We start from the raw sequence: 24,270 nt of genomic DNA, 5'->3' as shown, positions 1-24,270 counted from the left end.
GGATGTCAATTTATTCTCCGCCAGCCAGAGCTGTCCTTGAGGAATGAATCACCGTTTTTGTTATCCTTCACATTTCTGTGTTATACTTGCACTGCCTTTCTCCCAATACCTGATCTAATGACTGCATTGCAAGACACTTAATCTTGTGCGGAACAAAACAACCCACCAGGCTTCTTACCATTTTCTCTGGTTAAAAGTAAAATGATTTTTTAAGACATTTTTCCTCAAGCCTTTTTCTTTTCAAATGCCCTTAGTGAGTCACTGCTTTCATTATAAGATTGTTACCTAAATTACAGCCACCTCCACATTAACAGCCTTCCAGCCCTCTTTGTTCTCTTCTTTTTCGTCATGCTTTGTCTTTTCAATCAGTAACTGTGTTTCAGACAGCTGAATCATTAGGGACAGGCCCTTTTTTGATGCACAGCTGCCTTTTGATGTTCTGAATAATTTGGTCTTTTGGGTATAGTTTCATTAGTTGCACTGCTGCACAAGAGCAAGCGGCACAGCTGCTGGAGGGGACACAAAACAATGCGCAGGAGTGTCTGTAACCAGGGGTGGACTGGAATTTATTTATTTATTTATTTTTAAGCAGGCTGTGCTTACGTGAGCTTGAACTCGTTGTGAAACTGCAAGCCCTTGCTTTCAAACTGTGTTCCAGGCTGAACCGGAACACAAACCTTAAGACTGAATGGTTTTCCCCAAAAGGGACCTGTTCTGTCTTGGATTGGTCAGGAGTAAACCAGGCTGTTAGTTGAGAGCATTTTATTTTTTTTATCTTGTGCATCATTTTTAAATAAATCGCATGTATGTGATGTGAGCAGAGGGTACCAATCAGTACAAATGGCCCGGGAAGGCAGAGCACGTTTTTGTCGCTAGTGTCACTTTGAAAACGGCATTTCTTAAAGGAGAAGCCGGTTTGGTTTCTGGTTCCCATGTGTCGATTTGGGAACTGGGAGCGAGAGGCAGCCACTGGTGAGTGGTATCACCTGCGGAACAGGCGATGTGCGAGAGCCCAGTGGACGTGTCACCAGTGACGACCTTTCGCAGCCTGATGGCCCCTGCCACGTGCAGAGCTGTGCCGGCTGCAGGAACAGATGGGGCAAAATTCTGTCTGGCCCGCCACGAGTTCCCTGCTCTGCGTGCATCCCCTCTGCCCTCCTTCTGCAGGCGCCCAGCAGCAGCAGCAGCTTGCACGGGCACAGGCGCTCGGCCGTTGCCGCACCATCCCCGGGCAGCGAGCACCACAGCAGTGAGTGCCTTTCTTCAGCTGAGGTCCCTCTCACCGGCGTCCCTCACACCTCGCTGCAGGAGCGTGTGTGACCTTTGGTGGCCACGTGCAGCGTCCAGCTGCCTGCGAGCTCAGCCGCGCTGGCAGCGGGGGTGTTAAAGGCAGAGCCCTTCACCAGCCTCCCCTGGTTCCCAGAGTCCAGCTGGCAGGAATGGATAATTAATACAGATCGTCCCACAGAGACTTGTGTGCGTGTGAGAATAAAGTCGAGATGAGCAGAGTTTTGTGGCCAAGATGTTCAGCTGTCTTCTACAAGAGTTCAGGAGAACTAAACTAGATGGGGCTGGAGCCAGATGATCTTTAAGGTCCCGTCCACCCCAACCCATTGTATGGTAAGAGGACTAACAATCCTGTTCCTCTGGTGACTGGTGGCCCTCCACAATGTGTGAGTATCTTCCCAAGGGGAGCCGGTGAGTCCCACACAGTTACTTGGCAAAGAACGTGGTGACCGTTCTGCTCATAAAAGCCAAACAAGCAAGAAAAAAGTAGGTGTTCCCACTTTCAGGTTTTGCTCGCTTAAAACTTAAGTTAAAACTAAAAGGGAAACAATTTTGAATGAAATTTAACCCATAATTTAGCCTATGTCAAAACCAAAAAAGGATCCAAATGTCTCCATGTTTCGTTTGCCGTTTATGTTGCTGCTGCTTTCTCATTTGTTTGAATTCCCTCATCGTACACTGGAAATTATTGCTTTGACTTTGACTTTTCCCCTCAAAGCCTCTTGTATCTTCAGTTTTAGCAGACGCTGGCATAGAAGTGGGGAAAAAAAGATATAGTAGCTGTTGCAGCAATGTTTGCATGCAACGGTAGCCTGTGCTTTCCTCCTTTGGTTAAGGTGTGTAGTGATTTTTTTAACCTTTAGATGACCTTGTATTTATCTAAATATATACTACCCTTGCTATTAATTTTTGTACATTGCCAAATCCTTTAATCCTGGCTCAAGCTCTAATAGTGCCTTGCTACATCTGTTGAGATCAACTCTGGGACTAAATGTATTTATTTATACAAAATCATGGAAAACTGTCCATGGGAGGAAAAGCAGCATCTTTTAAGTGGGTGGGAATGAGGCACAAGTTATAGGTTATGACCCTGAAGATGATCTCTTGGAGATCTTGCAAGAAACATTAGAATAAGTAAGTCGGAAAAAGTGAGCCGTCAGAACTACTACCAGTAAATTAAGATCAGAGAGCTTGTCAACACTAGCACAAGTAAGGATTCTGTTTCCCTAAAAAATCCATCATAATTATTGGTTGTGAACATGGCAAAAATGATAGATTGAGAACAGGGATGTTGTTTTATTTGGGAGAGGTTCCGAGATAGCCAGAAGCAGCGACATAACCATCTCGGGTCGTCTTTAATTTCTAAACTCATGTTTAGCACTGTAAATTGCATCCAGAAAGAGGAGAAGCATGATGTTAACAATCAAAGGCAAATGAGCTTTTGATTACAGTATGGGATTTGGGGCTGGATTTATATCCACCAGTTTTCAGTGTGATTAATGGAAGGTTGGTGTCCCAGGACTTCAGATTTCTTTAAACATCTCAGGCATAGATGTTGTGGGTATTGAGAATGAAAGAAACCGTATCGCTTCAGCTGTGGAGCCTCCCGAATGTGTCGTTTGTGGGATGGGATGGGACTTTCACTCCATGTGTATGTTCTTCCCAACTTACAAATTGTCTCCTGGAATTGGAAATGTCCAAGAGGGACTATTAGCAGTAGTAAAATATTTAAAAAAACATATAACGTATTTTGTTTAACTAGCAGTGCTTTTTGGGGGTGTACCCCTCGGCCTGTTTCTCAGCATCTCCTGGCACAGCAGCATCACTGAGCTCTGAGCTGCCCGATGGGATGCCGGTACTTGTGCTGCTTTCTTCATGCTGATCAGCATATTTCTATCTGTAAATTGCACAGAACTCACCACTGTGTTATCTAAGTCTGGGGTATCACGTCCTCGCAGAATTGGTGCGCCCAGCTGAGTGAGCCATACGTTATCTTGGGGTTTGGATGGGTTCTTCAGTTCTGTGAGCCACCTGAGCGTGATGCACAGGCCGGTCTCTGGTGCCAGGAACCACACGTTGGAGGAGCAAGGTCTGCTCATCCCTCGTGCTGCTGTTATCAGTTCTGCTCCCGTCCTACTCTTAAAAAAAAAAAAAGCATATTCCAAGTCTTTAACATTCAGTCTGATGGATTGCAGTTTGTCCTCTTGGACAAAATGTTGCCTGACTGGATTTTGGGGGTGTGGGAAGAAGTTCTCTGACATTTCTATTAACTGTTGCTTCGTTTATGGAATATGGAAGAGTTTCAAAGCCTGGAGTGTTTACCTGGACACACCACGCATGATGCTGCTACTAAATTGCTTGGAGGTTTACGGGTGAAAATCATGGAGTAGGAAAGAGTTGTTTGTGGTTGTTTTTTTTTAACTTGGAGACAAAAGGGAATTGTGTAAGAGGAATAAATAGAGAAGGGACTGTTTGCCAGACTCCCAGTGCTGACTGCCTTGCGGCTCCAGCGAATTTCAGAGATGTGCTAACATGACTGGCAGCAGTCCTGGCTCGGTTCGAATGTTTAGATGAGCTTGGGGCCCATCCGCTGGCTCTTGGCCATGCATTGTTGCAGCACTTGACCGAACTGTGGCTGGCTGAAGTGACTTGATGCTTTCAGCTGTCCCAATCACATGCCTGACATGGGGACGGGAAATCCTGCCGCTGGCGTGGACGGGGTGGCTCGGAAGGGTGGTGGTGCTTGAATTACATGTCACAATACAGAAGCTGTGTTGGGTGAGGAGGAAGGATATGAGAGAGAAAAAGGTCTGGAAATACAGACTAAGGATAAAAGTTGCCAAGGGCTCAGCTTGGGTTTAACTTTTGCCCGGGACAGGAGTAAGAAGGAAGATGCTGCGAAGTGGGGAGAAGGTTGGGATGCTGGGAAGTAAAAAGCTCCTGTCTGGTCACATCGTAGTCTGAATCCTTAAACAGTGAAAGGGGAAAAATCTCACTTCTTCCCAGATACGGATGCTTTGGAGTGGCATGTGAATTTCTGCAGGCACATCCTATTTCAGCAAAACATTAAGATCGTCCCCATACTTCAGTCTTTAACCCTTACACTGGTTTAGACAGTCTCTCCAGCGTTCTGAGTTAGAGGGGATGTGGGGGAAGATGCTGTGTTAAAGGTCAGTGTGGCAAGGCAGCAAATTAGCATTTGAAAGTAATCAGCGATGAGACCTTGCCCTGACTTGGGCACTTGGAGCTGCCTTCACTGTCAGTGATGCTGGCAGCAGAGAAGCTGCTTTCCGTGGTTGTCAAAATTTTTGGCATAGCATGCTGTGTGGTAGCCCAGGGTCGGTCATTGCCTTGGAAGCGTCTTCAAATATTTGCGAAGGACAGTCTTGCCTCTGGGGTTTGTTTCTGGAATATTCTTTCTGTTTCAGCTTGATCAGCAGATACACGGGTAAATCACAGTGGTGAAAGGGCTTGTGCAACATGTTTGCCAGCTGTTCTCACAAAAAAAGAATTAAGTAACGGGTGTGTGGCACTGTTTTCCCGTGTCATTTGCTGATCGGGAAACTGAGGCGCAATGGTTGCACTGGCTTGTCCACGTTCAGAAGCAGATACGTGAGTACACACCAGGAGTTCTGGCTCTTGCAGAGATTTTTTTGCTGCATCATGCTGTTTCTTCTAAAAACACTTGTGTTTATTTCCAGTCAAATTACTGTGTTCTTCCTTACAAAAGTAGAACTCGTTTTACTCTATGTGTATCTTATTAAACCTGTTCTCAGTTCTGAGGTTAGATTGAATTCAATTTAACTAAAACCACATCGAACTTTTTTAGCAAGGTCTTTAAACACGCGTAGTTTGGATGCTTCAGGAGTATCACTTGTTACCCACACTCATCAGATCAAGCGCCCTCCATAAGGCTGGGACACAGTGGAGTGCTTTGTGCCTTCTCCTAACTTACCGTACAAGAATATGCATTTTTCCTGTAATGGGACTATACAGACATGGAAATACACTGGCCCACATTTGATTTCAGTTTTCTAAAAGAATAAGATGTTAAAGGTGCTTGTGCATATAGTATTTTGACAGGGAAAAAAAGGTCAAGTGTTGGTGAGATTTGAGTACAGACAATCGAGATGCTAGGAGCTGAAACATCTTGCTCTCTTCATTAAATTTCACGTTACATGCAGCCAGGTGCAGAAAACCCAGCTGAAGCCTTGCTGTCTCTCTCAAGTTCCACTTGAGATTTAAGTGTGTAGCACACTTGTCCTCTTTCCTCTCTGCTGCGAGTTGAATATCTCCATCCCGTGTACCAAGCCTAGGAAACAAGACTTACAGCCGTGCTTTGCAGAACTAATTATTTGGTTTGTAGATTTTTTGGCTGCATTGTTTTGAAAAATTATTTCTCTCATGCTGGTCATTTTATGTTGGATAATGTTATGGAACATCAGGCAAGCAGAGTTTGAGGAAAATGTTCAACAGTCGCTGGTTTAAAAGTTCAGATCCTAAAACCACTATGTTCAATATTTTGCATCTCTTTTCTTTTTTTATTACAGGTTGGATTTTTTCCTAGTGAGTGTGTTGAACTAATTAACGACAAAGTTCCTCAGTCCGTGACCAATTCTGTGCCAAAACCAGGTAAGTGTGTGAAATTTTTATGATGCACTGAAGTTAAATGGAGTTGTTATTTGGGGTTTCCATGTTTTATATCTCCTTTATACGTACCGTGTTATACTCTGTGTTGATCATCCTTTATACATCCCCTGTTATCCTGTCTATGTGTTGATCATCCACACATTACCTCTCTCTGAATAGTTCCCACTGTTTAATGTCTTTCATCTGCGGTGTTTTGTGAACTCATATCAATGTCTATGTTTTGAACTCCTGCATGATTTGGGAGATTTTAAACTTCTAAGAATTTAAGATACCCTCAGTAATCTGCAGCTAGTGATTCCATGCAGCATCGCAGTTCTTGGTGTCCAGACAGTGTTGTGTGTTAGGTTTTTTTCATGCAGAACATACAGGCAACCCAAAAATGTTTATGCTGACTTAGATGGAATAGATGAATTAGGTACTGGAAGCTGCTTTCTGTTTGAGGATCGATGGAGAAAGTCGGATATAACAGAACTTGGAATCCTGATTGCTTCTGCTCTGGATATATGACTCCATCTACTTCCTACTGCCTTCTGGACAGTTCTGTATTGTATGAACTACAGGGAAATTAATACCAAGCTTGGCTGAGGAAAGGAAAAGTAAATAGAAGATTAATTGTTGGATCTGATTCTGTTGTCATTATAGTATACACTGGAAGTGATTTCAGTTAGATGTGCTAGCATAAGTGAGATCTCTGCAGAATGTACTGGTGGTGAAGCTTTTGTTCAATTCTTCCGATTTAAAAAAGAATATTCCTATATATAAAGTTATATCTGCGTATCTTTTGTGTCAAGAGACGCAGTTTGAAATTGCTGATCTTTCTTAAAATGTTATGCAGCCAGCAAGTTGAGTTGGAAAGCTGGTTAACTGGTGTTCTTTTCATCTGTCTTCTCTATTTTAATGATATTCCTTATCTTATATGATTGCTGACTTGATACTTTAAAACAAATAGATGTGATTCAAAAGTTTGACTTTTACTAAGGGAACCGCATTTTATCAGATCTTGTGCTACAGCTTGGAACTTTTGGTTCAGTGGTAAAAAGTCACGAACGCCCAAAGTTATCGCGCACTGCATTCATCTGCGTGCTTCAAAGAGCCGGCGGTTTAGGCGAATCATTTTCTCAGCCGTTGGTATCTGCAGCCTTTATTATTCCTGGGAACATGCAAATGTATTTGCTAGAATCGGTATCACGAAGATCACTAGCAATTCAAAGCGCTGCAGCAGGTGGTCATTCCATAAATCCACTGTCTGCCTTTTGTTGTTTGAAGTTGGATCTCGAAAAACTGCGAGCAGTCCCCTTCTCTGCCCTCTGCCAGCTAAAACACGCAGGCAGGGGCAGCTTTAACTCTAAATACAGGCCAGGCTGGTAGATAGAATCATAAGCAAGTGTTTATTATTCAATATGGCTCAGGCAATTAAATGTCATGAGCTGCTAGTGAGTAGTTTCTTGCTATGCTTTAATGAGAGATAATGAAGCAGCATAGATTAATAGATTCGGTTTGGCTTTAACAACACACTAGGGGATGGATTTCCTCTTTCAGTCCTGGGAAATGTTTGTTACAAAGTTGATAGCAAAAGCCCAAGTCCTATTAAAAGTAGTGAGTTGAAAGATACTGCCAAGTCGTGAGGCTGTCCCTCTTGACCTTCCCTGATAGTTGTTCTAGGCGTACAATTAAAGCCAAAGGCTCCTCCAGAAGATCACTAATGAGCTTTCAGATGTAAGGATTGCTAGAATGGATGTTGCAGCTGTTCCTGTAATCCTTCCCTGCTCTTCCTGTGCACGCAGAATTTACAATACCGTTTCTTTGTAGGTTTTCGGTGGGTTTTTTGGTTTTTTCTGCCTTGGGAAGTAACAGTACTTGCCTGATGCAGGCAGAAGTCTGGAAGACTCTTCCTGGGTTGCTGGAGGTTGTGACTTGGTGGGAGCTAGGAGGAGTCAGGGAGGAGGTTCCCACAGTTAGGGCGTGTTGAATGTGGTGTTGGAGGACTCAAGGAACCTATCTGCTGGGAGGAAAAACTGACGTCTGAAATACAGAAGGCCTGAGAAGATGAAGTGGGAGGAAGGGGGTTCAGTTTCCTGGGCTGGGTTACCACGCCGCTGGGCAAGCTGAATGCCTGGGCAGCGCCGTCCGGGAAGGTGGCACGTGGGGCGCAATGAGCTGCTGGAGCACCCTGGGCGGCTTACATAGCACTGCTGCGAAATGTGACTTTGGATCTTTCCAAGTGGTTCCTCTAGAGCCTCGCTGGGAGTTGCATTGCTGGGATAATGCAGAAGAGCTTGCATTTTCCTCACCTGTATTCCGTGCATTTAGTGCGTTCTAATGTATGGCTTAAACATACACAAGGTATTTCTCCTATGCTTAAATATCCACGTCAGTTCAGTGTCTCCTTTTACCTGTATTTGAAACATCAGGTTGGCTTTTCCCAAGGAATTAAAAACTTTTTTAAAGGGAACCACTTGGAGCTTTTGTCGCTACTCAACATTAGTAGGGTATTTCATCTAGAATTAATGTGGAGCTTTAGATTTGGGCTTTTGATAAGACATACTTATCAACATGCAAACTTTGTTTTCTTTAATCAAAATGCTATGTGTAGAGAGCATCTAGGACATTTTGTATCTGCAGCGTAAAGCTCTTTGCCATGAAGGAATTTACCAAGACAGAACTTCTTGTGTTGTTTAATTGTCCATAGATTTGGCTGGGTTGAGTAGTCTAATGAAAAGCAGATGGAAAGCAAAGAACTTCCTGCCCTGCGTTTTTATTATTATTTATAATTAGAGGGTTTGATTTGCAGAAGCAATGGGGACAGCATTTTAATAGAACCATAAAATATTGCAGTGGTCTATGATGAAGTACAAATAACAACTGAAGTTCAAATGAAACACGGGGAATGGGAGAACTGGGCAAACTCTGCTCTTCGAAACAGTATTTTCTTTGACTGTGGAAGTGCACGCTTACACCAGTGACACTGCAGCTGCTGCCTGAAATAAATAAAAGAAAATGGACCATACAGGAAAACTGTCCGTTGATTAAATTCTGAAAATTCAAAGTAATAAGAAAGAATATTGGTTTTGCCTTGAGTCACCTCTGAAATAGATTTGACAATGAAGTTTGGACTGCGACAGCTGTCATCTCCCCAGATACTGCTGGGGACAGGTATGCTTGCAGAGATGGATATAGATGTGGGTGCACGCGTGTGCACAAAAAACTATCACCTGAAAATTTAAGTCCCTTTCATTATTGCTTAATGAAATTGTTTAGCATTTTCCTTTTTCAAAGTTTGTCTACGTGAGAAAGTCATTCAAGGAGAAGAAGGGGTGCTCGGGAGGTCTCAGACCCGTTGAGTAGCATTTTCCCTTCAGTATTGTACTAAGCCCATCTCTCCATTTTTTTCACGTTCAGTGTTATAAGAAAATGTTCTTTTTCCAGCTGGAATACAAACTGATATCCCAACTGTTTCTATTTATGTAAAAACCACTGTACAGGTCCAGGGTGGGCTCATCAAACCCCAGATTTCTTGAGCAATTTCCCTTTTTTCCTAAATTCTTCCTGTATCGATAACTAACTAATGATAACTTTTTACCCTAAATTATTATGTTGAATTAACATCTAATATTTTATAGCTAATACCATCTACTGGCAATGTAGCTGAATTTCAGTACTACAATAGATGGCATCAGCTCATATTTATAAAGATTTTTAAAGAGATACAGATAAAGGTTGCATTTGAATTTCAGATACTGATTGAGAAGTGAATTGTTTAAATATTCATTGTGCTGCTTAGGAGAAAAAAGTGAAGAGCTGTTTTGTTTTTTCCTTCTAAGTGAACATTTGGGAATTGCCTGTAGACTGTGGCTGTGTTTACTCTTGTCATTCACTTCTGTCCATCCGTGGCTGGTCTTTTCTGGGAATTGTGTGTATGTGTGTGTGTGTGTTCATTTTGTCCCCACTCATCATTTGGGCATAGTTAACAGTCACAGGCAGCATGTCTCAGCTATCTGTTCCTGTCCCTTCTTTCTCATAATTCTGAATATTTGTAGTTTAACCATATTTGAAATCACATCTCACGCTTCACCTCATACGTGCAATTTGTTTCATGTCTTTTGCTAACAAATAGCATCTCGCTGGGTACCAAATCTTTACTGCGGTGTGCCTTGGCATGACAATTTGTTTGAAGGTTTCTAAATGTGGTTGCTGCTGGGGAACATCTGGTTTCAGCGGGAAAACAAAGAATAAAGATGCAGTTTGCCGTGGGACAGTTAGAGCTTAAGTGAAGGAATGGGGGATAAGAAGGTAATGTGTCCCTTCCATTTTTTTCAAAGCAATGAGCATTTTTAAAACTTCAGGGCTCATTCTCACCAGTTCTTCAGTCTGACTTAGGACAAAAGCGTGAATAACCCCAGCAGCTCTGCCTGACTTCACAGAGGATTTCTCAAATTCCTGTCTCATCCATTCATTTAATTTAGATTTAACAGGTATACGTACTCACATTATGCAACTAAGGACACATTAAAGGGCACACATTGGTATTAAAAGCTGTTGTAAATGACTAATTTTTTATTAGACATAAATAACAGATTAATCTGGGTCAATGCACCCAACAAATAATCCACTGAACTTCAGGAAGATAGAAATTTAGGTCTGGATCGGGCAACAGACTCTGTCCTGACCTCCTGAAGACTCTGGTACGGTGCTGAATGAATTAATTTTAACTGCAGAAACGCAAACTGAGTTACATTCATCGTGTTAGAGCTATTGCAGCCGTAACAGAAACTTAAGAGGTCATGCTTGTTTGAAACAGGCTGGTGGCTAATGCCTGGACAAAAAAGATTGTGGTTTGTGTTTTGGTTTTTTTTAATAAAAATAAAAATCAGGAAGAGTAAGCTGCAAATAGAACTTTCATTCCGCAGACGCCTGGGTTGAACAGCCATTTGAGGCTGGTGAGTGCACGATGTCTTTATTAGCGTTTTTATAAAGACAATATGGAAACACAAAGTGTGCATAATTGGTACCAGTCTTCATTAATCTTATGTAAACGAACCAGTCGTTTGGCATGCGACGTGCAACTGTCTCATTAAAGCTAAATTAAATGCACATTTTATTGAGCCAAGGCAGGTATCCATTGCCGGTGTGGAGGCAGGCAGGGCACAAACACGAACACGCTCAGGCCGCCGAGCGCAGTTCTCGCTGTAGAAGACAAAAAACGTGCTTTCAGATACGACAGACCTCAGGGCCAATCCTTCAAGAAATCCCGTTCTCGTAGCTCCTGTGGAGCTCGGGCAGAGCGGTGAGCGGACAAAGGGTGTGGGATGGAAGGTCAACAATGTGAGTGTAAAACCGGCTTCTTCAGGAGGCTTGCACCTGGCTTTGGAACGTGCCGCAGAGATTCCTCCAGGGCTCTGAAGGCCACCGTGACGTGATGCAGGCTCGTGGGCTGGGTGCTCAGCTGGAGGCTTCAGCAGGACGATGCCAACTTGCTTGAACCCCAGCTCCGAGCTGGGCTGATCTGTGGGGAAGTTATTGCCCAGACTTCGTGTTTTCTCTTTTCCATCCAAAATAAAAGCTGACACTTGGGGCTGAGGCAGCAAGAGCTAAGTCTCTGCTTTCTCCGCAGTTAATGATTTTCAGGAAGAACCTTTTGTCAATAGGAAAACATAGCTCTGAGACTTTTTTTTTTAATTATTTTATTTTTTACATAGAAAGAAAAAATAAGATAAAGCAGTTGTCTGCTTTAGCACCATTCGAAACAGAGGAAAGCTAAATGTGTATGGAACCGAATTACGCCAAATGTAAATTCACAAATCTGGGAGTCGTTTTCTTTTGTCAGTGGTTGGCATTATCCATCTATGTAAAGAAATGTTACATCTTCCAGCCCTGTTCCTGACTCAACAAAGTACTTAAACATGGGCTTAACCATAAACACATGCTTAGCAGGCACTGGAAGCAATGCAAACAAACCCAGTGCTTCGCTGCGTTGCTCAGCAGGGATGGGCCTTGTGCTAAAAGTTCAAACGTACAAAATGTTTGGGCTTTTTTTGAGCTGGGACACACTGGGTGGGGAATTCTTGGATCTTAATGAATTTCCAAAGTGTGTAGGGAATAAAACACCAAACAACTTGAAGGATTGGGTCTGTGGTCCTGTTTTGCGCTGTGTATAGCCTAGCTGAGCTTTATATGAAATTAACCCATTTTTCAATGGGTGCATGTTTTAACCAACTTCTTTTTGTTTGTTTTTTTTTTTTTCTTGTTTTCAATTTTATACCTTCCCAGTCTCCCCTGCCCATGGAGCCCGTCCAGCGTCCTGGAGCTACTTCCCCCCTTGTACGTTTTCATTTATTCCTTTTTAATTCTTTTACTCTTTCTATCCCTGTCTTGCTCTCTGTGTGTCTCTTTTTTTTTTGTTTCTTCTTCTGCACTTGCAAGTCAGTAGCACTGATGCTTTGAAAGATGTTCAGGGAAACCAAAACAAACCTTCAGTCTAACGTGCCTTTTTAAGAGCTCTTTGGACATGAAGCAATACAGCAGGGAAACAAAGAAACTGATTCAAACTCTGTTGGAGATGATCGAATCAATTTTGAATCAATAAAACTATAACTGAAAGAAATTAAGTGCCAGACAAGCGAATACAAATGTCAGCTTGAAAGAAAGAGAAGTTAAAAATGGTTGATGGAGAGGAATGAAACATGGCTCTGAAAGTTTTTTAGAATTTGAAAATCTGCAGAAGCAAAGATGCCTTTATTTTTTTTTCTTTTTTTCTTAAATCAGAAAATGCTGTTTGTGCTTAGCATCTCACAATGCCCAAAGTGAAAACTTTCAAGCTGTGTGGGAGCAGCTTCATTATCCAGAGTCCTGCTTTGTGTTGCCATGGTCTTTTCTGGATCCTGCTAGTGCTATTCTAAAACTCATAGCAGTAACGGAGCATCAGTAAAACTGGTGGCTGTTTCTGTAGATTTAACATTTTTTACAGCACATTTACACATATCGACTCCCCCTGGGATGTTGTTTTGATTTCATAAATCAGTCTTAAAACTGGATATGCAAATACTGTAGATAGATATATGTAACAAAATACATAATATGTGTGCGTATATATTTTTCTTTTTCCCCATGCACGTACACGCTTCCAGCCCCTTGGCATAGAGACTGTGTGCCGATCCCCTCGTAACGTGGGAAACGGGCACGTCGTTCCCATTCATGCTACTTCCCCCAGGAGAAGAATGTGGTTTGAGAGCAAAATTCTGGTTTCTTGTGTGAAGACTCACCTTCCTGAGCATGTGGCAGCATTATCAAACGCTCTCCAGGCGGAGAGGAAGGGGAGGACGGGGTTTGTATCTCAGGTGTGATCACGGAGAGGGTGTGAGGTGAGGCTTCTTCCCCGGCACGTATCCAAACCAACGACAAAAGCCAGGGAATATATAAACTGGGGTAGAGTTTTTAAGAAGGAGGGTAAAAATTTATTGCTACGCCTGGCTATACCCACTGATAAATAATTCAACCTGCCAAAAAGTTTGGGAGGAGTCAGAATAGTTGTCACAAACAGAGAAATTGGGAATGCTTGTAAGATCCAAGGCGTTTCATTTGGACATACAGGTATGGAGAAAAGATTTTTCTTAGTTTTTTCCCTCTTTTATATCCAAGTTCCTTGAATCCATGAGCCCTTCAAAGATGCAATTCCTGCTAAGGCTCAGTAGCAGTTAACATCAGATAATAAAGGCAGAGTTGGGGGTTTTGCCCCTTTCTGACATGAAAACAAAGAACATTTCTGGTTCCTTAATGCAACCTGAAAGGTTAACATTCAGTCACTCTCCTTTTTGAGCTGTTTGTGAGAAGGAAGACTTCCACACTAGAGCAGCTATAGTGTTTCTGCTCAAAGGTATGAGGCTTATTAGTGGTTCTGCTTGTTTTTCATGTGAAATTAATTTCTTTTGACAGCCATGCCCCTCTGTGAGTCATGTAATTGCAACAGAGACTAGAAGTTTGGCTGTCGCGGCACACGGAGCACCGCTGGAGAGATCGTGTGCCACATCCCTCACATGCCTGAGCACTCCTCTGTGGTCTGCACTGGTGGAGCTTGTTTATAGTATCTCTCTGTACCAAAGATCATGGTTGCACATTATAAGTAGTTTAGGAAAATGCATTCTGTATTTTTTAAGTAGGGAATCCTCGAGGTCCTGTTCAGGCTTCGCTGGCGTTAGGAGGAAGTTACCTTCTGGGCTCACGAAGCAGTTTTTAGACACTGAAGTTCTTTTTTGGCCCTCAGCTTCCACAGATGAAACGAGCTGAGATCAAAATAAGGAGGCACGGGCTGAAATATGTTTTTGAAACTGGGACAGAGCGCCTCTGAAAGTGAGCTCTAAATCTTTAGTCTCCCAACCGTACTGAACACCATTACTGTGCAAGTTGCAGCTATAAAATTACTGATTCTTCCACTAGCATTTGGCAACCTAAAATGAGATCTGTTTTCTACAATTTTTTTTAACTCTTCACAGTGAAAACTCCGTTTACAGTAATACATGCACATAATCTGTGTGTTTGCACTGGAATTGAGAATTAGACTGCCTACACTGTGGTCACACCTGAGCCAGCTTTAACCCCAGTTGTTCAGGTAGCAGTAAGCATCCACCTTCTTCCTCGGCAGCTCGAATTTTCTCAGGATTTGGGTGTTTACTTATCTTGTTTCATCTCACCTCATCTTTTTTGCTATTCATCCTGCAAGTTTGGCATGTCACTTCACTTAGACTTCTTTTTGCACGTAGACATTGCTAGTTAAGAGTCTAGACCAAGCCAGAGAAGCAACACCTTAGAATGCAGAACATTGACATCGGGATTTCTCTAGCACTGTTTCTCTCATTTCTCTCTCTGCAAATTAAATTTTTAGTCTCCTGCAGTTTGTTCCAGGGGATATTTTAATTTAACTTTGTCCTTTCTCTTGCCTCCTGCCTGTCCCTCTGCCCTCTTCCCACCTGACCTTAATTACGTGCAGATTTGGAGATGGATAGTGTAAAGCCAGGTTCTGCATATGTTACAGAGGCTCTGAACCAGTCCCAGCTGAGCTCAGGTAGAGCCCGTTACGTACAATTAGTGTCTCAGTGTCCTAACCAAGTCTAACGCTGTACGTGATACCAATAACCATTTACTAACACCCTAGGTTTGGTTACAGACACTAGGCGTAGTTAAAATTGTTTATTATTCTTTTTTTTATATGTATTAGTATCTGTTGGCTAGAAAAACCGATGCCTGATGCTAAGAATCTGCCTTCTCACAGGCAGATTTTTCTGCAAGTGATTTCATTCAGTGAGTCCAAATCTTAAGAGCACTGCTTAACGTGAACTGGGTCTTGCATCGTGAATGCTTTGCAGGATCGGTGGCTACGTGGTTATTAGTTGTGTATCATAAACTGGCTGATTCCCCCCACACCTCCCCGCTGACTTTCTAAATTTAAAGTGTTCTTCCTTTCCCAGGCTTTCAATTTTTGCCTCAGATATATCCAAAGAGTGTGCCAAACCCTATTTGACCATGTTCTGGAGGAAAGAACTTGCTTGAGTAAGAGAGAAAAGAAATGTGGTTAAATACTATAGTTTTATGGCAATGTAAATGACCCAAATGTGTACCCAGTTGCACGGTGATAGCAGAAAACAACTGCGTTGTGTTGTCATTGTCATGACAACGTTGCTATAGCTTTTCAGAACTAACATTAGGTAAAATTAAAGCGTTCCAGTGGAACTAAGGAACCGAGATCCATCTCGGGTACATTTTATGTACTTAAACAATTTGATTGTCAGTTATTGAGAGTTATTTGACAACAGACATTTCAACATGTTTTTCCTTTGTTAAATCATATTTGGACTTTTGGTTTTGTGGATCTCCTAAGTGCTTTGAAAGAAAATCCAAGTGGAATTTCAGGAGAGACAGAGTAGCAAACTGTGTGAGCTTTGTTTTCCAGCAGGCTGGATCAGGGCTTTACAGCAAGGCAGGTGACGCTGTATTTCTTGCAAAGTGTTCAGACTACGTGTTGTCCTCTTATATCCCTGTTTCATCTCGTCCTTTTGTATCAAGGTTGAAATGAATTTGCAGGGTAACTGTACCTTCCGTAGAGATCGTGCCAATCTATTCTTTGGGTAAAATGAATAGGTTGATGGTTATTTGATATTGAAGTGATGCTAATAAATACAGCCAGTCGGAGCTCACTTGGGTCCTGCTGTACACAACACTGGTATTATGTTCCAGCTTATTAAGGAGGTTAATGCTTATGCAATTTGGTGATTTTAAGTGCTTGGTAAGTGGCAGGCATCTTTTCTAATTATATTTCAACTGATTCCAAATCTTCTTGTGGTTGCCTATGTGTAAAGCACTGCCTCTGCTGAAATCCTTGTCTGTATTTCCCTTGTTACCTTGTTCCATTGACTGTAAAGTCACCAAAGGTGGATTCATTTCTGTCTTACTCTCGCAATAAGTGTTGGATGCTTGCTTTAAAAAAAGAAAGAAATAAATAATTATTGGTATCATTTTGCTGGTAGTTTGCATCTAGGATACATTAGGAATGCCAAACTTTTGTCTTCCATAATTGTGTTGTATTGCTTGCTTTCGTGCAGTGAATTCCGATAAAGTACTTATTTAATCTGAATTGCTTTGGTAATTACCTGGTTTTAGGAGAAGGGGATTTATCACGGTGAGCACCCAGACTACATACAGCTGTAAGACATGCTATTGCAGTGGTTAGCTTTCTAAGTCAAAGTATGTGTTCAGAATTGTAGTTTAAATCAGAACTGCAGCGGCATTTTCCTGTTTTTCATTTCCTTGGAGTCTTCCTTTCTCCTTCCTCTCCCTCCTTTGTTTCAAGTGATTCTTCCCCCTTCTTTTTTTCCTTCCTGTGTTTTGGCAGAAATAGAAAGGGACAAGAACTGTGGGCTGGCCTGTGGAAATGCTGCTATATACAGCATTCATCTGGTCTTCTATGAAAGTCACACCATAAAATCTGTGATTCTGCTGGAAAAGAACGAGTTTGAGAGAACAGCTCCCTAGAAGCCTGTGTGCTAGGAACAGATACCGACAGAAACTCTGAATGATAGATCCTGTGGTCACTGGGCAAGTGCGCGTGGGTGTGGACGATGGGCATCCCAACAGCAGCGACATCTGTCCTGCCCTGGGTACCAAAGAGTCACCGTTCAACCCTCTCTGGGGGAGTGAATTTGGCTAAAGTAGAATTTTGCTTCAGCAAGCCAAGCAGCGTCGAGCCGTGTGTTTTGTTCTGCTTTTTCAGCAGCAGTTTGGGAGAAGCAACCAGGCAGGCCCCTGGACCTGGCCCTGCTGCTGCAATGCTCCCTGCCCCTATGGGGCACAGCAGCCCCTATGGCTTTCCCCACCGCCAGCCATTGTGGCACGGCAGTTCCAGCCCAGTTTGCGCAGCTGAAGCTGCAAACTCTCTTCTAAATGCATGTTCCTTTTGCAAGAGGGCGAGTTTTTGATGTTTTCATTTCACGCTGCATGAAAAGCCTCCTGAGGATTACCGAGGTTACTCCATAATCTGTCATTTTAGGAAGCTGCAAGAGAGTTGCAGGTACATATGGATGCAGATGCCAGTGAACAGCAGTTTTGGGAGGCCTCTACCAAACTGGGACAAGTACTGGGTTTACGTGGGGAGTAAAAAAAGTTCTCAAAGTTAAAAAGCGTCAAATATTTTTTTCTGCATGCTGCAATGAACCTCTTAACTATGAGAACATATTTTTATATGCAACTTGCTTTTGAATTTAGCCTTCAGTGGCAAATCTGAAATACTTTTCCTGTCTGCCTAAATAAGATCTATACCTCTTGGTTAGCTCCGAAGTGAGAGACGAGCAAGAATTTTTTTAAGTATTTCAAGGAAGTTCCTAAGGATACATAGAATCAGAAAGTCAATGCATTTTTTTTCTCCCTTCTTAATCCTTTAATCCTTTAACAGTGCAGATGTTTTCTGACAGTAGTAGTAAGAAGCAAGCATGTGTTTCAGCAGTATTTTTTAAGCACCGGTGTTCTTACCCACAGACTCTATTATGGAGTTTTAGGTGGTGTTTGTAGTTGATGCAGTGTTTGCAGTCTGAACAAATAGCTATTTTTGTAACACTTCTTAGGTGCTATGGAAACACGTCTTGATGGTAATCAGGTATTTGTGAGTAAATTGGTTGAGTTTTTTCTTCAAGACGCCTGGATTTGCAAGTGTGGAGTTTTCCTTGTAGGAGAAGGGAGGTGGGTATTACTGCTGTGTCCGAAGGGTCCGGGGGAAGCAGGGCCAGAGGAAGCTTGGCAGGGATGGAGATGCCATAGCTGGGGGGAAGACAAGGGTAGAAGCCTGGATTAAACCAAAAGGGCACCTAGTGACCCAGGATGAAGGGAAGGATACACTTTGGTTCTGCAGGGTTTTGGTGTGCTTTTTTAAAAATTTTCCTTTTTCTTTTCTTTTCTTTTTTTTTTTTAGCTGAAGACAGTTTTCTAATCTGTGACACCTGCTGGTCTAAGCCCTCCCAGCCCCCAAGAAGGGGGAACCTCTGTAATTTCAGAACCAAGTGCCACCTGTGCGCAAGCAAGTCATTTACAGGGCTAAGGTATTGCACCTGGGCATCGCCTGGTACCCTGTGCAGTCAGTCGCACAGGTGCACACTGAGACAGGTGATTCCCTGATGCCCTTTTGGCTTCTTTGTACAGTGTCAGTAGCAGCACAGGTGCAGGGCATCGGTGAATGGGGCCTCTGTCTCCAACCCCAGGCCAGATTGGCACTAACGTTTTTTCCTGGCGCAGCTGAGTCTGTTCTTCATTATGCAAACGATTGCACCCAGAGCTGAGGCAGCTTATCTGCCAAAAAGACCCCCAACAACCCCAAACCAACAAAACACCCCTAAACACCCAGCTGGGGTGTAGGCAGAGCTGTCCTGGCAGAAGAGCCCTTCTCTCAGCCTAGGTTATCCCGAGGGGAGCAGCAGGGCTCTGCCAGCTGCGGGACACGTATCACCATGTCCTGCGGGTGTAATTCCAGCGCTGGGAATCAGCCTTGAGCCTCCTGAAGTCACAGGGAAATGCCTGAAACACAGGTAGGAGGAAGAGACGGATTAATTTCCGTATTCCCTATGGTGCAATTTCTTCCTTGTGTGTGGTCACTCACAGCCTCTGTGGCTTTTCTGAAGAATTTGAATCCATAGACAGTAGCTTCAGGCTTCCCGCATTTTGACAGGTACTTTTCTGGCAAGTTTTGGCTGTGTTTCCTGGGGAATTTTAATTGGAAAAGAAAACGAACAAGCATGGCGTATGGATGTCTGCACAGTCTGCATGCATCCCGGCAGAACTAATTCCGTACTTCTGTGTATCACGTAGGTAAGAAAGAGATGTGTTAGTGTTTCTGTTAGAGAAACACGGATGGCGTTTGGGGCTGGCATGCTTAACCTTTTTGGGGAGGTTGAATCCACCAAAATAGGACTACTTGTGAAGTAAAACAGTAAAACTTGGCTGAGGGCAGGGGTGTTGGAGGCACCAATGCACTATTAATAACGCCAGCTTTCTTTTCACATGTTCTGTGCTTCTTTCTCACTCTGCCTGCTCTCCACCTATTCAGGTTGGGGGGGTGTGTATGTGTATTATTTTTAAGCTAGATATTTTTTCCTTTCTCACAAGCTCTGTCAAAAAATGGGACTTAACTCTAATAATAGCTGGCTTGAGCAAAACTGCAGTTATGTGAAGAGCTTTGAAATCATGGAGAAAAGGTAGTTTGTTCTGCTCGGCTTTTCCTTTTCTTTTCTCCTGAATAATTCTGTAAATTAGTGTGGGAGCAGAGTTGTGGCTTAGAAATATTTTCAGAGAGCTTTAACTTTAGCTGATAGCACACAGCTCTGATCTCGTCTTGCATAGGCATATGGGTTTATCAAGGGTCATGCCAGTGCCTATCTCAGATCTCCAATTAAAACCTGGCCCTGTTAAGTTCACAAAGGCTGAGCAGCTCCACCAGCATCTCTCTGTATGTGGAGGAGGGTGCTCGGGTTCTCACTCCATCTGGCCATCGCTCCGATGCCCGTAGGGATCAGTGCCGTTGCTACATCTGCAAGAAAGTGTCTGTGTGAAACTATAAATTAATGTAAAAAGTGGAGAATATATGCTGGCAGATCTGTAGGGATTGGCTTTCTCGGGAGGTCTTGGTTTGGGCACAGCTATGGTGTGTGTTTGGGAGGATCCTTGAGTTAACACGTAGAAAGGCATCTTGTCTGCTGCTTGGGCAAGATCTGCAGCATTTTCCACCAGAAATCCTCCACAAGCGAGAACTCCTCTGCCCCTCTCTGCCTCTCCATCCCTCTCTGTCCTCCCTCCTTTTCTGCCCCTCTCCCTGGTAGTGAATTTAGCTGCTGCAAACTGCAGATCGCAACATTACTCTGGCCTTTAGGACTTGCTTTGCTAGCTCATGAATCAGCCTGTGTCTGTGATTAATTCAGAAGCCTTTGCTGATCTGAAGTTTCATCTGCCGGATTTCATTTAAGAGCTTGTGTCAGTGCCGCGCTCATTCTTCTTCAGCGTTTAATCCTGTAACTGCGGTGGGAAGCTTGCATCAAATTCTTTGACTTGTTCTCATGGGAACTTGCTTTTGCTAAAGGAAAGGCAAGTGAAAGCCCTCTGTTACCCACTTGGCTATGTGTTGCAACATTCCTAACTGTTTTTTAACCTTTGCAAATGGAATACTTGGGAGATTTTTCTTGCAAACCTACCTGGACAGCCTTGGCAGACCATGGCTACATCCACCAAAAGAGCAGGTCACCACATGATTGGCCAGGTACTGTGTGACATGAGATACCTTTATGTCAAACCTGGTTTCTGTGAGTTCTGTGAATCAAATTAAATAATTTTCAGGTTATACCCATGGCGGTCTATTGTATGGTGTGCTGTTCTGTTAGGGTTTTTCCAATCTCCTGGTCTGCTTTCTTCAATAATCTTAGTTCTCCCCCAAACCCTTTTTTTAAAAAAGGGGTTTTTTGTTTATTTGGGGTGTTCTTTTTTTGTGTTTTGAGAGCGTTTGATTGCAGGATACATCTAGCCGAGTAAGAAGCAGCACTGAAAAATACTGGCTGGCTAAGTTCTAATAATGACTTGAAGCTTCCTTCAGTGGTTAAATTGGCAAAACCAGAAAGTGGAAGAAGCTACAGGGTATGCTAATTTTTTAGGTTACTCTGCCTTCCCAATACTTCTACCTGAAATAACTTTTGGAATGTAGTATAAAGTTCAGAATGCTTTAGGGATTGAAGCGTGTGGATGGAGCCTTTTTGTCTATGATTTCAAATGCTTGGGCTTGTTAGCTGTGCTTAAAAGATAAACATTCATCATCTACCTCTTCTGCTCCACTGCAAGCTGATGAACACATAAATAGCAGAAAATGCATCTCTTTTGTTTGCTTTTGTTCCTTAAAATTGTCTGGCAAAAGAAATTAGGAACAGAAAATGAGACGCACATGTGAAGATGATTTTATTTTCAATGAAATATTCAGAAAAAGCAAGAGGACATCCCAGCACTGTAGGGTACAGTGGAGGGCAAAGATCCCCTGCCTAGGGCAGAGCCCATAAGCTCCAGAGCCAGAGGCCTTACCTCCGTGTGGTGACATGAGCAAGCTCTTCAGCCGTGATGCAGTGCTGTGCCAAATGCGGGCTTCTTGTTTCCAGGTGCAGCAGAACCACATCCCTGCTCGCTCAGGTTTCATTCCTAAAAGAAAGGTGCTTTGTGACAAGCATTAAGTATTTTGCTTTACAGAAAACAAAGTGCAGGTGGGGGAAAGGTGCGCCGTTGTATGCCACGTAGTAAAATATCTCCTCGAGCACTATAGATCATATCAGAGCAATAATTTTCAAAGGTAATACCCGAATCTGCTGTTGAGGGAGCTCTGTATCACGGGTGATGCAGCTCATGTGTTCCTGCTCTGATTAGCAAAAAGAGGATTGTGCAATCTCTGGCCCTGGTTGGAAACTCTGCGCTGGCAAAGTGTGCGAACCACAACAGTCTGTCACAGCGCCGTTAATCAGCTGTGTAGGATTCTGCCTGCCCCAGCCCGGCCTACATTAAAAAGCAAAAAACCTAACCAAGGTGATGTAGGGACCCAACACATCCTGACGGGTTTGGGTAGCTTACTGCTCTGCAGTCCTGTGTGCTGTTTTGCTCTTTTGAATTGTCGTATGTGCATTTTTGTGCGTACATTTTGGATAGCATTGCTTCCCATTTGTGTTGGGATTTTACTGAGTTTTGCCAGTGGGTTTGGTAGGAAGAACACTCCTGGAACAGGGAGCTGGTATCAGGAAGAAGGTTTTGTATTCAGAATTGGACATACAGAACCAAATTGAGGAGTCATGCTTGGCTGCTAAGGAAAAAAGTAATGTGATGGTATGATCATTGTCCAAGCAAAACAATTCCAGTAATAAATACCAAGCCGGAGAAGAAGCATTATTTGGAGAGATGAGTCAGCAAACAATTTTGAAAATAATACATATCCTTGAGGAGAAATTGTGCACACCAAAAGAAATGAGTTTTACCCTCCTGATCAGCAAGATGTCTGCATAAATAGATGCAGATTCCTCTTTAATCCTTCTGACCCTGAGGTTCTCCAACTTATCTAGTGAGCCTGCATGTTAAAGTGTGTGACAGCAATTACTGAGATTGATAAACTGCAGCGCAGCCTCATATGAACTGAGGAGCTTGGGGTCAAACGGAGCTTGCTGGTTAAACACAGCATCACCAGTATTTATCCCTCAAGCCTGCGATAAACGCAGGTAACGGCACCAGCTTTACTGGCCCTAGAAGGCTGCAGGGCTTGGCTGAGGTTTCCTGAGCCCTGTGTCCCCGCTGCTGGGTGCTGGCGTGGGCACGGCGGGGACGATGCCACGGCTGGTGGCAGGCTCGAGTTCTGGCGTGTTCTGCTTTCTGCTCCGGGGTGTGCTGGGCTGCTGATACAGGTGATTTTTGGAGCTGAGCTGTAAGCGAGGATGCTGTTAAAATGCTCTGTGTCGTTTTGCTTTGTTTCTAAAGAGCAGAACTCCTAGAGAAATTTTAATCGAGTTTGTTTCTGGTGATCTGATCGATGTGGCCACGAACTGTGCTGGTTAGCAGCCACGTGGGGGGTGTGTGTGTGTGTAATTTCTTTAGCACTGTAATTAGATGGACAGAACGGGCACTCTCGGTGCAGAGTGAGGGGACAGATGGGCTCATGTGCACATGGCCCAGGCTCTGTCCAGTGTGGCCGTGCTTCCACCGGGGCGTGCAGGCGTGCTCAGCGTCTGTCCCTTCCTTTGGGCCTGCTGGCACGGTGGGCACAAGGCTGTGCAGCGGTGAGTGGCGGGGGGCCGGCAGACGTGCCCCTAAACTGTGAAAACGGGGCTGTGGCCCCCACTGTGGCGTTCCTCTGTGGCGTTCGGCCGTGACGGTGCAGCGTAGCGCCGCGCAAGGAATGAGAAAGCCCTGGATAAACTCGAGTGCACCCGTCCTGAGCCCCTTCTGCGCGCCCACGTGTTTTCCTTGAGGAAAACCAGGAACCGCAGGCCCGGCTCCGGCCCGGTACCGGCGGCTGAGGCGAGGCCGGGGCTGTGCTGAGGGAAACCGCAGCCGACCCTGCCCGGCTGAGCGGTGCGGCCTCCTCCCTCTGCGGCCCCTCGCCCGTACTGGGGAGGCTGTGGGGAGCCCGGGGCCGGCGTCCCCCCTCCCCTCAGCCCGGTGTGTGTCCCCGTCGCCTCTGCCCAGCCCGGCGGGTCCCCTCCGCCCGGTGCGTGTCCCCCCTCAGCCCACCGGTGCGTGTCCCCCTCCCCTCAGCCCGGCGCGGCGGCTCCCCCCAGCCCCCGGCCCGCAGGTGCGGCGGGTCCCGGCGGCCGCTCTCCGCTCCGGGCAGGCTGCGGCGGGGCCGGGGAGGTGCGGGGGCGGCCGAGGCGGAGCTCCGGGACACACGGAGGCGGTGGCAGCGGGCCGGCGGGGCACGGGCACCTGCGGGAGGTGGAGCGGGGCCGGGCCGGCCGGGGAGGGGCCTGGCGGCACCGCAGAGGCGGCCGGCACCCTCCGCACCTCCCGGCGGAGCCGCCCCGCCTGCCGCTGAGCCCGCCTCGGGCAGGGGCGGGCCCAGCCGGGCCGGAGACCCCCGGGCTCGGCGCTGGGGCCGGGGGAGCCAGTCGCGGACGGCGCGGGAGGTGCTGTGGCTGCGCCCGGGCGCGGAAGGTAAGCGAGGCCCCTTATGTCGTGTGTGTGTCCCCCCCCCCCCCCCGCATTAGCGTCTTTCTTATGTAAGACTTGAGGAGTATTTTTAGGTTCCTGCGCCCACTTGTTGCTTAGTAACTTGCCAGCTATTGAATTTGCGGTTTTCGA

General features: G+C 44.7%; 1 protein-coding gene across 8 annotated transcripts in view; it reads left to right on the top strand.

The window, feature by feature from the left end:
* Nucleotides 1-24,270, top strand: part of ARHGAP32 (Rho GTPase activating protein 32) — a 259,498-nt gene that overhangs the window by 185,648 nt on the left and 49,580 nt on the right. For 7 of the 8 annotated variants that reach the window (XM_080366610.1, XM_080366612.1, XM_080366613.1 and 4 more), the window contains one exon: nt 5,838-5,919. In XM_080366610.1, the coding sequence (XP_080222736.1) occupies nt 5,838-5,919 (82 nt within the window). Of the gene's footprint in view, nt 1-5,837; nt 5,920-23,513; nt 24,124-24,270 lie in introns of those variants that run through there. The other variant, XM_080366616.1, reaches the window with a different exon arrangement.

This window comes from Falco punctatus (genome assembly GCF_963210335.1).
Source record: "Falco punctatus genome assembly, chromosome: 16".
NCBI lineage: Eukaryota > Metazoa > Chordata > Aves > Falconiformes > Falconidae > Falco > Falco punctatus.
Note: the sequence above shows the minus strand (reverse complement) of the source record. Positions and strands in the feature narration are given on the sequence as shown.